The sequence below is a fragment of the Trichomycterus rosablanca genome, chromosome 6 (genome assembly GCF_030014385.1).
Source record: "Trichomycterus rosablanca isolate fTriRos1 chromosome 6, fTriRos1.hap1, whole genome shotgun sequence".
In the NCBI taxonomy this organism is placed as follows: Eukaryota; Metazoa; Chordata; class Actinopteri; order Siluriformes; family Trichomycteridae; genus Trichomycterus; species Trichomycterus rosablanca.
In genome coordinates, this window is record NC_085993.1 from 51,190,487 (window position 1) to 51,207,683 (window position 17,197).

Consider the following 17,197-nt stretch of genomic DNA (forward strand, 5'->3'; position numbering starts at 1 on the left):
ACAGGACGCTGCCCACCAATCAGCCATGTTATGGCTGTGTATATATACAGTTGTGACCTTATACAATCCAAGCGATTGAGGGTTAAGGGCCTTGCTTAAGGGCCCAACAGTGGCAACCTGGCAGTAGTGGGGCTTTCCAGTACCGTAATCATTGAGCTACCACTGCCCTATGCATTCATTCATTCATTTATATATATTACCTTCTTCATCCAGGCCACAGTTACAATGGGACCTCAAGGGGTGGCACAGTGGCTCGGTGGGTAGCATCGGTGCCTCAAAGCAAGAAGGTCCTGAGTTTGATTCCCTGGTGGAGCGGTCCAGGTGCTTTCTGTGTGGAGTTTGCATGTTCTCCTCCCACAGCGCAAAGATGTGTAAGTGAGGTGAATTGACATTGCACTTGAACTGATGAATCATGGGTAACCTGTACCTACCTGTCCTGTCATGAATGGAACCAAAGTAAAGAAGCTTCATCCTTTTAGAGCCGTTAGTGCCAAAAGTGTTCGTCACAAATCACAAAAACACACGCTCATTAAAAGTCGGACCAGTGAACAACACGCTGTTCCTGCCCTTCACCTGATCGAGTGAGCTTGGTTAATATTCAGAACTCTTGAGCGCGGGGTATTAGTGCTGTTCTCAGTTCGATAGGGGCGTCACACTTGTTTTGATGTGTGATGGACATGAATATTGAGCACCGGCGTGTTGTTGTTTTCTGATAGATATCTGTTCCGTATCATGCCAGATGGAGTTACGACAGGTTTGAGTGTTTTATGAGGCTTCGAGACTCTGTGAATACGACCAGAGGGTTTTTTTTTATGATTATTATTTAAGGCACATTTCTCGTAATAAACAGTGTGTTCCTTGTTCAGGAATTTCAGCCTCTGGTCGTTTTGTTCCGCTTTATGTTTGGATTGCAAAAGTAAGCGGCGAATATGACGTTACGCTTCGACAGGTTACACCTTGCAGATCTGCGTGTAGTATGAAATGCACGGAAACGACTTTGCCAAAAAAAATGGGTGTTGCCTGCCAAGTCTGCCTCGGGGCTCTCAGGCGAACAGTGTCGTGCTCTGTGGATCTAAAACGTTAGACAAAATACCGGAAACACCTCGTGTAGAAACACTGAGGTTTTGAAATCATTCATTTACCATCGTTAACAGCTCTTACAAAGGTTCAATGCATTTAGCTTGACCACTTCTTTTCACCTGCACATAGCAGGTTCATACGGAGATCCGTATCGTGCACAGAGTCACGCACCGATCTCCATTATTTTCCGTCTCTGTGCAATACTCTGTGATCAGCCAGCAGAGGTCGTAATTGCAGCACTGGGATGAGCCGATCATTTCCCGTATAGGCGACCGAGATTCGCTCTGGTGTGCTAGTGTGTTTTTCCGCTGTGCCCGAGCGCCCAAGAGCTTGCTGTGTAACATTTTAAGCAACACGAAGCAACTAACAGAGTTAAAATCAGGTCGGATAAACACTTTGTTGTGTTTATTGTTTCAGATGGAACAGCTTCAAAAGTCACGGCATTATCAAACTTTACAGAGTTGCCAAATGTCCAGAAAATCACCACAAAAGTAAACGATCGCATTTTGACATGTTGACAACTATGATATAGGTGAAGTTGGTGTAAAGAGGGGCGGCACGGTGGCTCGGTGGGTAGCACTGTCGCCTCACAGCAAGAAGGTCCTGGGCTTTCTGTGCGGAGTTTGCATGTTCTCCCCGTGTCTGCGTGGGTTGCCTCCCACAGTCCAAAAACATGCAGTCAGGTTAGTTGGAGACACTGAATTGCCCTATAGGTGAATGGGTGTGTGTGTGTGTGTCCGGCCTGCGATGGACTGGCGCCCCGTTCAGGGTGTTACTGTGTGCCTTGCGCCCATTGAAAAGCGATAAGCGATTTAGAAAGTGAGTGAGTGAGGAGTGAGTGGTGTAAGGAGCACAACAGCTGGACCTCTGAGCAATGAAGTAAACTAACATAGATTGATTGATCTATGTGTGAAAGGAGCTGAATGGGTTTAGGGTTCAAATGATCACAGACCTGCAAAGTAGATTTCCACTGTTCTCCATTCTCATTCATCCTGAGGGATGTTCACTCGTTCCTTCACAAACCGTTCAGGACTTGCACGACTGCCTCCAGAACCGTTTTAATCATCCTCGGAATGCTAACGGTGGCGTAATATATAAATCTTGTGAAGGTTGCCTGTTATTTACACCAAATCCCCCCGTTGTATAAGCCAGTGGTTGGTGAATGGCTTCCGGTTAATCAGACACTTCAGGAACACACTGTCCAAGAATTATGAAATTATGAAATAAAAACGTCCTGATTGGTCAAAAGTATGACGCAGAGATGTTCACAAGTCACAAAATATGAGTCTGAGTCGAGTCACGAGTCAATATAATCTACACAAAACATATATTGGAAATGTAGCTCAGAAATAAAGAAATAATCTGTAAGTTCAGATAAAAACAACAACAGTTTAGCGAGTGTATTTAGCCGTTTTACTTCGTGTCTTTACTTTCCTCCTCATTGTGTAAATGAATGTAATTTCTGTAACAAGAAGGTTCCAGTTAAAAGCTTCAACTGATACGTTTTGTTTTCATTACAGAACAAAAGCGCTCGATAAATCACGGCACAGCGGCCAAAATCCCAAACACAGCAAAAACCATCATAACCGCTGCTTACCTTAGCTTCTGTTCTTCCAGATGCTATTACATTTATAAGCGTGCGTCCCATTAGGAACAGAATCCGTTATTTTGTAAATGTGCTTATAATTAAAAACCTCCAAACTTTTCCCGGTGGTGAAGTAAAACAGGAAGTGGTTAGAAAGCCGATCGAGCGTTTCATTACCACGTCATCTGTGTGACGCAAACTGAATAAATGCAAATAACAGCATTTCTTACTAACAATTACAATCAGAAGCTCTGATTGGTTCAGAAAGCGTCTTACAACCATCAGCACCGATTCTGTAGGAGCGTTCCATTCACCCCAGTTGTTCCTGTGAAGTGCACTATGTAGGGTATTCCACCATTTTAAGTGAGATTTCGATCCAAAGGTAACGAAAATGTTGAAATAAAGTGAACTTCAGACTGTGTAGGGAGTAAGGAGCGACGCGTCATCACTACACCGGAAGCTGCTGGCCTAGCCGTTAGGAGGCGCCCGACAGTGCACTCTTAGTGTAGGTACCAAGCCCGGGTAACAGGAGGACTGTGTGAGGAAGGGCATCCGTTGTAAAAACTGTGCCAACTTAGTTATGTCGACCAAAAGGCTGAAAGAAAACTATCTGACAAGTGATGCTGCTGCGTGGGAGACAGGATGCACTTATGCAATAGAACCAATCAGATGTAGCACTTAGGTTACTGCGTGTCTAGTAGAACTGGCAGATACGCCCTGGGTAAACAGTTTTCTGCTCATGATGTGTTGGCACGTATAACTTGGCTCTCTCTCTTTACTCAGTATTTACACTGAAGTACCAACACCCTCAACAATCAGCCTGTTATGATGTTCTAAGATATAATTTTTATTATTATGCGTGTGGATAATAAAGCGGATAAAAAGCTCTATGTAACGACTAATAAATGTCATTTGGCTTGACGAACTTATTATTTATGTTATTTATTCTCCCAATTTATCGTAGTTAATCTGTCTTTCGCTGCTGGGGGATCGAGGAAGGTGTATTGCTGCTCACGCCTCCTGCGACCCGCGTGCAGCCCTTAACGGAACCCTTTTCACCTTCTGCACAGGCGCCTCTATCCACCAATCAGGGTCCATACACAGCGTTTGAAGACCCCACCCACTATAGTCCGGTCATCCCGCCCTCGCAGAAACGTGTCTGCTGCAGGCACGGCCAATTATGCCCGCTAGATGATCGAACAGAGGAGTTCAGGATCTCAGTGCTGGTGTGCTAGCGGAATATCCCGCTGTGCCCACTGTGGCTTGATGAACTTATAACAGTTCAAAGTTTCTGCTGAAGTAAATCACGCCAGCCCACCAGTGCTGTTCGAATCTCAGCACTGCTACCAGCCGGCCGGGCGCTCGCACAGACACGATTCTGAAAAAGAAACAGGGATTCCTCATAACCACTGCAGTTACAACCTCTGCTGGCTGATCGATGGTGCTACACAGAGACCGGGGATCAGTGCGTGACTCTCTGTGCACGATGCGGATCTCCATATGAACTCGTCTCGTGCAGGTCATAGAAGTCTGCATCAGTAGAGGAAGCAAAATGCAACTGTGTGAATGGACTAAATTGGTGTGTGTGTGGGGGGGGTTGCCCTACAGGTGAATGTGTGTGTATGATTGTGCGTCTGCCCTGCGATGGACTGGCGCCCCGTCCAGGGTGTTCCAGTGTGCCTTGCGCCCATTGAAAAGCTGGGATAGGCTCCAGCACCCCCCACAACCCTGATTGGATAAGCGGTTAAGAAAGTGAGTGAGTATGTGAGTAAATTGGGAGGAAAATAAAAGGCAAATGCATAAAGAAGGACGATGCTGTTCGGAATAGGGCATCTACACCAAGATAATCATCAAATTATAAGAAAATATACATGCATGCATTAACTTCATTTATTTCTGCCACCGGCGGGGGTTTGTTTACATCCCTGTTAGCCACAGAGTGGACTCAGCTATTAATCCTAACTCTGAAACAGTGGAATAAACACATCGTTCAGTATTTGTACCCCTCACAAAACGCTGCTGCTTATCTCAGTCTGAAAAGGAGCTGCTATATTTTATTTCTGTGTGTGAGGAATTAGAGAGCATAAAGAGAGAAAAAGAAAAGAGAAAGATTTTATTTATGCGCTTCAAGACTTCGATTAAAAACGATATGCCAAAAGCGTATGGTTTTGTAACGGGGCAGGTCGTGCCTCAGCCAAAATTGAAAATGAACCTGGTATGCAGGATGCTTAACCAAGGTAAAATAATACTGTTGCTGGAAAGCAACAAACAGAAAGGGCTGAGGGAAAAAAGCTGGCCAAAATAACAGAAACGAACGTCTGCAGCCTGCATATACCCGCATATACCGTAACATAGCTCATTTTAACAGCTGTGGCTTCAAAACGCAGCAGATCATATAATATTGTTCGATGCTAAAACCGCTATGGAACGCCGTGCAGATTAAGTAGTTAGCCATGTAGTGTCAGCATAACAGTGTTAACAGATGAGAGAGGTTTCCTCAATATGGTGAAAAAAATAAACAAAAACAGATGGAGGATGAAGAGAGGAGGACCAAATACAGACTAAAACACTTTATACTGCACGATCTGTCGAGCCACCACTGTTACAAACGACGACATTACGAACGCAGTAACGATCCGTGTACACAAGGACATGATTCCTCTATAGACACTTGAGAGAGAAGCTTTCAGAGCGATAACTCTGGATTCCAGGTTTGTCTTACGGGGTAAAAATACTTCGGGTCAGTCGATAAACCAACGTTATAAGTGACCTGGAAGTGGAGAGATTTAAAGTCGTCCAGTTTTAAACGTGGTTTTATTTGTTAAAGGGAGAGCCGAGGGTGATTGTATAATACTGTTTCACACGGCCTGATTCCATCATACGTATATTGTGTCATTTTGTGGGGCCGAGCAGCTTATAGTATCAAAACCTTCATTATATACATGCAATGCATGAGAAGGTCCGCCACTCCACCAACTGGCTCACTCAGCACCCAGTATGGATCCAGACGTTGGGCCCGCGCCGAAAAAGTGCAATGCCGGCTAATTTCCCAAGAGTAGATAAAGAGTGTCGGCATCTGTGCCAGTGGCAACCCGGACCTGATCAAGCCTGGCATTACAGTTTCAGAGAAAAAGATCAGGTGCCAATAGAGGACCCAGCAAAACATAGTGAAATACACATAATTTCACCTGAAATTAAGTAACACTTAACGAGGTTCAGGTGACAGCTAGTTAAGAGAAATCAAAAATAACGTAAATGGCATGGCAGACAGGCATGATACTGTAACCCGTGCCCTCCTGCTGATCTCCATGTACAGATTTAGTTTTTTTAAAGCGGAAAAATCAAACGTCTTCCACTTTTCTACAGTCACAAATGCTAGAGCAGGAGTTCCTTGGCACACAAGCTGTATAAATAAACATAAATGTCACTTAGCCTGTCACGATTCTGAAATGTAACTGGACTGTTGATAGAGGTTGATGGTTTCAGCCCTACCATCACCACACTGCCACTGAGATGCATGGGTTTGTGTTCTGTAAGTCTGTATTTTGTATTTAGTAAATGTTCCTTGAGTTTGGACGTGATATTTGATTCTCATACACTCGTATGCCTGGATAGAACCACAACACATGAACTCCAGCCCTGACCGACACGCTCTCTGACATTACTGGCCAGTTTTACATTCTGGACTTCAGGTCATGTTATATTAGCCGGCTAAATTTAGCCACAGGAATAACAAGCTCATGCAGCCCGTGTAAGATATCATGGACTGTCCTTATTTATGTTGGAACTAACAATGCTGCCTTAATATTTGGCCAAATTAAGGATCCTACTGATACGAATGTTCTTTTTTTCTTTTGATTGCTCCTGTATTGGTGAAACCAGCCTTGTTGTGACCCTGACCAGGATAAAGCGGATGATGAAAATGAATAAACAAATAAATATAATATTTTTATACAGCTTACAAATACACCGATCAGCCATAACATTAAAACCACCTCCTGGTTTCTACACTCACTGTCCATTTTATCAGCTCCACTTACCATATAGAAGCACTTTGTAGTTCTACAATTACTGACTGTAGTCCATCTGTTTCTCTACATGCTTTGTTAGCCCCCTTTCACCCTGTTCCCTGTTTGACCTACAGTTATGACAGTATACAGTCTAAGCAATTGAGGATTAAGGGCCTTGCTCAGGGGCCCAGCAGTGCCAACCTGGCAGCAGTAGGGTTTGAACCGGCAACTTTCTGATTACTGAACCGATACCTTAACCACTAGGCTACAGCTGCTCCTGTCCAACAAGCTCACAATCAGGTGTCCAGATACTTTTGACCACGTAGTGTAGTTCAGTGTGGGTGTGAGCACTGCTTCGCTCGAGCGGTTCGGATTAATGAACCATTTGAACCCTGCAGCATCCGAGTGAGTAAAGCTGTGACAGTCGAGTCACACTGATGAGCCTCAGCATCACAACCCCCCCCCCCCAAACGATATTAAAGATTTAGTCATTGATGGAGTCACACTGGATGTATTTCAGCACCAGGACCCCCCCTGGCATGATAATAAAGACTCATTGAGTCATTGTTCAAGTCATTTAACAGAAGCTTTTTCTTCTCTCTAGGATTCTTTACATGATGCTGCTGCTCATCCTGAGTCTCTTTGTTGCTCTGCACGGTAAGTGTGTGAAACATTTTAAAACCTTATTTTCTCCTTTATTAGCTCTATTTATGTTTATTTTAACTGGTCATGTTTAATTAGTTGTGTTTAGCGATTTACGTTCAAGTGCCTAACGTTTGATGGTTAATCTGCACTATGAGGCATCCTAGCAATCCTACGGCAATTCAGTTAGCAATCGCTTAGTCAAAACGTCCAAGATGTCGAAGTCTAAAGCAGCTGAAAACACGACTCGGGTAACTGAGCTTGGAAAACTAACAACCAATTCTGTGTGGGGTCAAAACTCGGACGAGAATTTTGTTATTTGAGGCAGAACATGAAGCCTCGCACCGTCGCTGGATGTTCCAGGTTCACATTCAACTATTCAACTATGTAGGGTTTGATGTTGTGATGACTCCAGCTGTACAGGTTTGCACCTCAGTGTTACGAAAGTGTGCACCGAAAAGAAGGATGCTACTGCGCTCTGATGGTGCTCAGGTGGTGCAGCGGTAATACACGCTAGCACACCAAAGCTCGCGACATGACCAGGCGCCTATACGGACGGTGATTCGCCCGTCTGAGGGTGGGAGAGCTGTAGGGATTCCCACCTGCACAGAGACGGGGGATAGTGGAGATCGGTGCTTGACTCTCCGTGCACGATGCGGATCTCCATCTGCAGCAGCAGAGGAAGCAAAATGTGACAGGGGAATTGGATACGACTAGATTAGGAGAAAATTGGAGCATTAACTTGCAAATACTGTAGCTTAATAGAAATAAAAACAGTGTGACAGAACTCACCTTTGAACGCTTCTCCCTCAGGTGCCTCTGCTCTGGTCTGGTCTGGTGTGTATCAGGACGCCCAGTGGAAGGCTCAGATGTGCTGTGATCTGGGTTCAGATGGTCTTGGGCATCCGGATGAGCCCAGCGAACCCAGAAATAGCTCCAGCGTTCAGTGTCGTGTCCAAAACTTCACAAACAGCCTGGAAACTAGCAGCGACCAGCAGTCAGAGCTGCTGTCTGGTAATGATGATTTTATATTTAAAGAATCGTATAAGTAATAAGTGCTCATTATTTAATTGTTATTTAATTTCTGCCTGGCTGATTCGACGTTAGTGTTGTGCAATTGATTTGCAACCCTGAAGATACCAGTCTGTGTGAAAACAACCGTGTGAAGCATGCTCAGAATCAATATCGGGTAAATCCTTGTTTCTACACTCACTGTCCATTTTATCAGCTCTATTTACCATATAGAAGCACTTTGTAGTTCTACAATTACTGACTGTAGTCCATCTGTTTCTCTACATGCTTTGTTACCCCCTTTCATGCTGTTCTTCAATGATCAGGACCCCCACAGAGCAGGTATTATTTAGGTGTATCATTCTGGTGTTGTGCTGGTATGAGTGGATCAGACACAGCGATGCTGCTGGAGTTTTTAAACACCTCACTGTTACTGCTGGACTGAGAATCGTCCACCAACCAAATATATCCAGCCGACAGCGCCCCGTGGGCAGCGTCCTGTGACCACTGATGAAGATCTAGAAGATGACCGACTCAAACAGCAGCAATAGATGAGCGATCGTCTCTGACTTTACATCTACAAGGTGGACCGACTAGGTAGGAGTGTCTAATAGAGTGGACAGTGAGTGGACACGGTATTCAAAAACTCCAGCAGCGCTGCTGTGTCTGATCCACTCGTACCAGCACAACACACACTAACACACCACCACCATGTCAGTGTCACTGCAGTGCTGAGAATCATCCACCACCTAAATAATACCTGCTCTGTGGTGGTCCTGTGGGGGTCCTGACCATTGAAGAACAGCATGAAAGGGGGTAACAAAGCATGTAGAGAAACAGATGGACTACAGTCAGTAATTGTAGAACTACAAAGTGCTTCTATATGGTAAGTGGAGCTAATAAAATGTAAGTGGGGGCATGTAGGTGCTGATGATATCTGTGGCGGTGTCTGCATCTCATCATTGGTATTATGCTGCACCTGGGAGAGCCCTTTAAATAGCGGTGGGTTGGGTTTTTGGTTGGTAGCTCATTGTTTTGGTATCGTATAGCTCCCAAACTAAACAGCGCGATTAGCTATAGAAACATTAGACACGACTGGTTGTGTCGTTTGAGCGTATTACGTAGTACTTTCTGCCTGGTCTGTTATGCATCAGTCGATAAAACGTTTAGCTGTATGATGGGATATATCAGGCCAGGCCGGGCTGGTGGGCGGTGAAAGCTGAGAGTGACGATTTAATTATTCAATCAATAAACCACGAGCTGTTACGCATGCTGATCACGTCACATCAATTCTTTACTTCATTCTGAGCTATAAAACAACGACTTTACAAGCACACAAATAATTAGCATAGAAATTACGAAGATTAGAGTTTTTTTAGCCATTTGCATTCATAGGGTGACGTAAAATGCAGTGTTTTACACAGATTAGTCTTTAAATTATCATGTTTTGAGCCTCTTTAACAGCTGACAAAATATCCTGAGTCTTATTCCATCTGCTTGATACTTAATGAACTAGTGTTATTGTTTGCCCTGCTCCCTCCTACCTACCTGATCAGCTCCTCAGTAGAGAGGATTCTAAGAAGACCTGAACTCATAAGGCAGATTATTTAGATGCTCTGCTTTACTTCACCGCAGTTTTAGCTCACTAAGCTAACACAGTTAGCACGCCAGCTAACGTCTCCCTCTATGTACCGAAAACGCTTAAACCACCCCTGACGCCCCAATTTACAAATAATAAACGACACTCGTATAATTACACCTTTATACAGATTAAACATCAACGATAATTTATTTACATTTATAAAGAACTCTGTTGGTTGCTCCGCATTGATTCGTCCACCACGTTTGTAGTTTTTTGTGAGAGAAGTCGTGCCGCACTGAATGCTGGGATTGCCCTCAGCGCTGAGGAGGCGTCGGACGCTCCCTCGTTATTCAGTCAGATCATCACTCAGAATCAAGGCGCCTCAGTAGAAGCTTTTTAAGGGATCTAAGAGTCTAGACACGCCCTCTTCTCGGGAGTGTAGGATGATGTAAAATGCGTCTTTGTAGATCTAAAGTTTGCTGCCACTTGTGGACCCTTGAGCAAGATCCTTAACCCCAAACCGCTTGGATTGTATTCGGTCAAAACGGTGATCAAATCCACAGTTTTGGATAAAAGTGTCTACTAAGTGTCGTAATTATAAACCTATAATATATATATAATAAGGATATAACAAGACAAGTCCTGAATATATTGAAATTGCAATTTGTCAGTCCATAAAACATCATCTGAACCTCAGCACTGAGGTCGCTGCCCCGATAAATCTTATTTTGGTCTGATTTAACGGCTCTCGCTGTGGTTTGGTGTATATATAAATATACACACTGATCAGCTCCACTTACCATATAGAAGCACTTTGTAGTTCTACAATTACTGACTGTAGCCCATCTGTTTCTTTCATGCTGTTCTTCAATGGTCAGGACCCCCACCGGACCACCACAGAGCAGGTATTATTTAGGTGGTGGATGATTCTCAGCACTGCAGTGACACTGACATGGTGGTGGTGTGTTAGTGTGTGTTGTGCTGGTATGAGTGGATCAGACACAGCAGCGCTGCTGGAGTTTTTAAATACCGTGTCCACTCACTGTCCACTCTATTAGACACTCCTACCTAGTCGGTCCACATTGTAGATGTAAAGTCAGAGACGATCGCTCATCTATTGCTGCTGTTTGAGTCGCTCATCTTCTAGACCTTCATCAGTGGTCACAGGACGCTGCCCACGGGGCGCTGTTGGCTGGATGTTTTTGGTTGGTGGACGATTCTCAGTCCAGCAGTGACGGTGAGGTGTTTAAAAACTCCAGCAGCGCTGCTGTGTCTGATCCACTCATACCAGCACAACACACACTAACACACCACCACCATGTCAGTGTCACTGCAGTGCTGAGAATCATCCACCACCTAAATAATACCTGCTCTGTGGGGGTCCTGACCATTGAAGAACAGCATGAAAGGGGCTAACAAAGCATGTAGAGAAACAGATGGACTACAGTCAGTAATTGTAGAACTACAAAGTGCTTCTATATGGTAAGTGGAGCTGATAAAATGGACAGTGAGTGTAGAAACAAGGAGGTGGTTTTAAAGTTATGGCTGATCAGTGTAAATTTATATATATATAACTTTTATTTGTTAAAGAATATCATCTTTATCTGAATCATAGTTTAGTGTTTCTGCTTGAATTTGATGTTTTTTATTTTTATGTCTACTATGTGTTCTTTGATCTGAGTGTGAACGCTTTGTGCATTTGAAAAAGTTAAAATTAAATTAAACCCTAAATCTGATGTTTGGAATTCAGCTGCGTATCTCATGAACCTTTGATGTGGTCGGGATCTGAGCAGAGTATTAAACACATAATCGTCCTGATCCGAGGTTTATTTATTCAAATATTTTCAAATATGTGCACAAACCCGACAGAGACCCTGTCTGTCTTTCACCAGGCCTAATTAAAACCGGTTTGTGCCTCCGGCCGCCCTAATGAATGACCGTGCTTATTAAAATGGATAACTAAATGCCGGCTGAATCTCTTTCCAGAAAACTGCTTGGACATCCGGTGCCGACTGGAAGACAAACAAGCGAATGTAATTTGTTATCTGAAGCACCACAGAGCAACAAACCTGCCCACCGGTGGACTGACCGTTAGCCTGTGGCCAGTGGGGTGAGTCTGATGTTCCTCTAAATGTGCTTTTACTGGCTGTTTAATGGCCAGACTGACGTCATCATGGGTTTGTGCTTAAAAGAAAAATCTCATTCGAGGGTTTATGTATGAATATTGTTTATAATGACAATTACTGACATGTTTTTACTCTTATTTTAAACTTTATCTTTTTTTATTTTAAATAAATCCCACCTTTGTCAACATATTTGTATTATTTTAATCACATCTCCAACATTATTACTGTTATTATTATTATTATTATTATTATTATTGCTGACATTTTTATTACTGATATTATTATTATTATTATTGCTGATATTATTATTATTATTATATTATTATTGCTGACATTATTATTATTATTGATATTATTATTATTATTATTATTAATATTATTGCTGATATTATTATTATTATAACTGATATTATTATTATTATTATTATTATTATTGCTGATATTATTATTATTATAACTGATATTAATATTTTTATTATTATTATTATTATTGGTGATATTATTATTATTATTACTGATATTATTATTATTATTATTATTATTATTATTATTGCTGATATTATTATTATATTATTATGATCATTATTATTATGATTACTAATATTATTAATATTATTATTATTGCTGATATTATTATTATTATTATTATTATTATTACTGCTGATATTATTATTATATTATTATTATTATTATTATTATTGCTGATATTATTATTATTATTATTATTGCTGATAATATATTATTATTATTATTATTATTATTATTACTGCTGATATTATATAATTTTTATTATTATTACTGCTGATATTATTATTATATTATTATTATTATTTCTATTACTGATATTATTATTATTTTTATTATTATTATTACTGATATGATTATCACTGATATTGTTATTATTACTAAAATAATTATTACTGATATTATTATTTTTATTATTATGATTACTGATATTATTAATATATTATTATTATTATTATTATTATTATTGCTGATATTATTATTATTATTATTATTGTTGATATATTATTATTATTATTATTATTATTACTGCTGATATTATTATTATATAATTTTTTATATTATTATTGCTGATATTATTATTATATTATTATTATTATTATTATTATTATTACTGATATTATTATTATTACTGCTGATATTATTATTATATAATTTTTATTATTATTACTGCTGATATTATTATTATTATATTATTATTATTATTATTATTATTATTACTGCTGATATTATTATTATATAATTTTTATTATTATTACTGCTGATATTATTATTATATTATCATTATTATTTCTATTACTGATATTATTATTATTATTATTATTATTATTACTGATATGATTATCGCTGATATTGTTATTATTACTAAAATTATTATTACTGATATTATTATTTTTATTATTATGATTACTGATATTATTAATATTATTATTATTGCTGATATTATTATTAATATTATTATTACTGCTGATATTATTATTATATTATTATTATTATTATTATTGCTAATATTATTATTATTATTATTATTGCTGATATATTATTATTATTATTATTATTATTATTATTATTACTGCTGATATTATTATTATATAATTTTTATTAATATTACTGCTGATATTATTATATTATTATTATTATTATTACTGATATTATTATTATTATTATTATTACTGATATGATTATCGCTGATATTGTTATTATTACTAATATTATTATTTTTATTATAACTGATATTATTATTATTATTATTATTATTATAATTGATATTATTATTATTATTATTATTATTGCTGATATGATTATCACTGATATTGTTATTATTACTGATATTATTATTATTATTATTATTACTGATATTATTATTTTTATTATAATTGATATTATTATTATTATAACCGATATTATTATTATAACTGATAATAGTATTGCTGATATTAATATTTGGTGATATTAATCTGTTTGTAGAAGGGAGCAGGATGAACTGAACAGCTCCTCTGTGGTACAGTGTACTGGGGACGATGACATCAGTTGTTCTGTCGCTCTTCGTCCCAGCGATGCTTCTGTCTCACTGTTCGTTGGTGGATTGTTGAACGGCGTCCGTCTGCAGTCACAGGAGATGCACATCAGCGTCGATCAGTTACGTAAGTGTTTCACTGAATTTTGGGGCTGCATTTTGAATTCTGTTTATTAGCAGCTGCTGGAATTCTATGCTTTTGGCTTCTTGTGTTTACTATGTAAACATTCCTGCTCATTGTCTCCCAATTTAGTCACATCCAATTACCGGATTCGTATTTCAGCCTCTAGTGCTGCGAACCTCCGATCCTGATCTTAGGAGAGCCACGACCATCGCACACCCCTCCCAGTTCCCCAATCCCTGTTTTATAGTGTAGGTTCATGGATCAACTGCACCAGTTATGAGTAGTCCCTTCCGGCATTCCCAAACCCACAGACGAGCCAATTACCGTCCATATAGGAACCTGAGTTTGAGATGTCAGCTCTGGTGTGCTGGCATGTTTGACCACTGTGCCACAAGAGCAGCCATGTGTAGGTATTTCTGCCAGACCCACTGCAAAACCCTTGGAACAATGTTTGTGGGCCGGGTTTAAATGTCCTACGTCAGTGCCTGACCTGACAGATACTCTATATGGGCACAAATTCCCACAGACAGTGAATGATTTTGAAATGGAATGTTTAACAAGCTTATGGAAAGGTGTTCTTTGATAAATGGTTGATAAATAAGTAAACATACATTATGCTTCATACTTTCTGATATTATTTTCTGTCACAATTTGTCTCTATTTTCTTATAAAGCAAACATTAAATGAACATATGTATATACAGTATATCAATTATTGGAAAACTTTTTAATCATGGCTATTAAGCTCCCTGAAATTACACAGGAATTATTTATAAATGCTTCGGGTTTCCTCAAATCCACACCCTACCACCCCTTCACACCACTGTTCCACCCCGATCCCGACTGTGATCTGGCTGAATTACAGGCCATTGATTAACATTTTCAGACCACTTGCTGTACCAGTAAAGCTCTGTGATATTTTGTAATTGAACTCTTTCACAGGGTTGCCAGCTCCTCTGTTTAATCTGCAGTATAACGTCACCACTGAGGGTGAAGTGATGATTACATGGAACGACTCACAAACCTGCAGACAGCCGTCGTGCTACCAGATCCGCTACTCATCCAACACCTCGCTCGAACACTGGGAGGTCAGTAACACCCCCGCGATGGTCATTTTATTTTTCTGTGCTGAGGGTACAACATTTACACCGGTCCTACATTTTCTTTAAAAGAATACGGCACTCCCAAAACTCCCAAAGTCAAACCAAGAGGTCAACCCCGTCAACCATATTCATACACTAAGCTGTACAGTTTAAACTCTATTTACACTTTCTATAGGTTCAATAGATGGATTTAAAAACTGTTTATCACAAATTTCAGGAGGGCCATTCCGCCGAATCTGTACCATTTCCATCCTCAGGACGTTATATGTATAAATGTAGATGAAAATTAACTTTAAAATGCATTTTTTTATTAAGCAAAGTGTCATGCACATTCATCTAATTGCAAACAAAAAATCTGTCAGAAATCCTTTTTTCCTGCATCGTTTGGTGACTCCACATCCCATCTATGTTTTTAATATTTATTTTCTATAATAAATGTAGAATAGTAGAATGTAGAATGTAGAATCCATGTTTCAGTCACGTCTCCAGGTTTTCACTCAGTCCTGTTACCCTGAGTAACACATTCATCCTTCTGATAATAAAAAATGTGGAAATATTCTCATCAGTCGGGTCACATTTTGAACAGAAATGTTCATCATCTGTATCTACTGAAGATCACGGGAAGAGCATTAGTAGGTTCTCCCTTTTCCCTCCTGTATGTTTGATAATATTGTAACTCCGACTGAGAAGATTCGTCTCCACGTTCATTCCTGTTACCTCCATTTATTCTCAATTGTTAATTGATTATTTTTATGATGACATTTTGTGATAAATTGCTAGACAGTGCTCAGTGTTCTGGTGCATTTAGCATGTTCTCCATGCTGCTATATTTCATGTTTTTACAAATTCAGTCCTGTTACTCATATACAGCTCATCTTCCACTCAGAAACCTTGTAAAAATAGATAATAATAAACAAAGGTTCCTGAGATTCGACCAAAACACATTCTGAGTAGTTAAGTGTGTGTGTGTTCAGTGTTGAACAAATATACAAAATGAAGTTTAATTTCATCCAGTTACTACACGCTAATGCCGCCTGTTTAGTGGAATGATCCAGGAGGTTTGAACATTCAGTAAATAAAAACACTCCTACATTATCCAAACCCACACACAACTGTACTAAATCCTCATGGTAATCCCCAAACTAATTACCTTATCTTATTAGCTTATCAACTAATTACTGTCTATAGAACAGAGGTAGGCAGTATACTGTATAAGTATAAAGTATACTGTACGAAATGTCAGAATACAGAAGACAAAGAAAACTCTTGAACTTGAACTGTTGAAAGTCAGAAAGTCATGCTGTTGCGTCAAACACACACAAATAAAATTATCGGCATTAAAAAAAACAAAACAGAACAACACCAAAAAATTCATGCAATAAGACAATGAACGTCATTTAAAAAGGTTTGCTGATCCGAAACGAGATTAAAAGTCGATAAACAAACAAAGGTCGTATACATAATCGCCGCCACAGATACAGGAACGCTCGGTATGCAAAACAGGCCGCTATACATCGTGAATGCAAACATCAAACACCAGAAAATATTTACATATATACCGTACATAACACACAGTGAGCTACAACCATCAGTACTGGGTTGACTTTGCATTGTCTGTGAAAACCTTGATTGAATGTTGTTCACCCGCTGATCCCTGGGATGAATCAGGATCCGCAGGCAGCGTGACGTTGATAAGCTGATCTGAAAGCAGTCGTGTGGTAGCCGGTATCACAAAGCCACAAAATTATCTCATGTGTAGAAAGAAAAATAAATATCAGTAAAGTTAACGTACACAGTCAGTCAAGAAATGAAAATGAGCGTGGCATTAGCGTGTAGTAACTGGTCCAGTAACTGGATCAAATTAAAGTTCATTTTTTATCTTTAAATCCAGTAA

At 39.6% G+C, this 17,197-nt stretch overlaps 1 protein-coding gene across 1 annotated transcript in view; it reads left to right on the forward strand.

The window, feature by feature from the left end:
* Nucleotides 1-929: 929 nt before the first annotated feature.
* Nucleotides 930-17,197, forward strand: part of lepr (leptin receptor) — a 53,251-nt gene continuing 36,983 nt past the window's right edge. Inside the window, exons 1-6 of the mRNA XM_062998169.1 lie at nucleotides 930-949; nucleotides 7,280-7,332; nucleotides 8,131-8,331; nucleotides 11,897-12,020; nucleotides 14,029-14,204; nucleotides 15,143-15,288. Of these exons, the coding sequence (XP_062854239.1) occupies nucleotides 930-949; nucleotides 7,280-7,332; nucleotides 8,131-8,331; nucleotides 11,897-12,020; nucleotides 14,029-14,204; nucleotides 15,143-15,288 (720 nt within the window). The remainder of the gene's footprint in view (nucleotides 950-7,279; nucleotides 7,333-8,130; nucleotides 8,332-11,896; nucleotides 12,021-14,028; nucleotides 14,205-15,142; nucleotides 15,289-17,197) is intronic.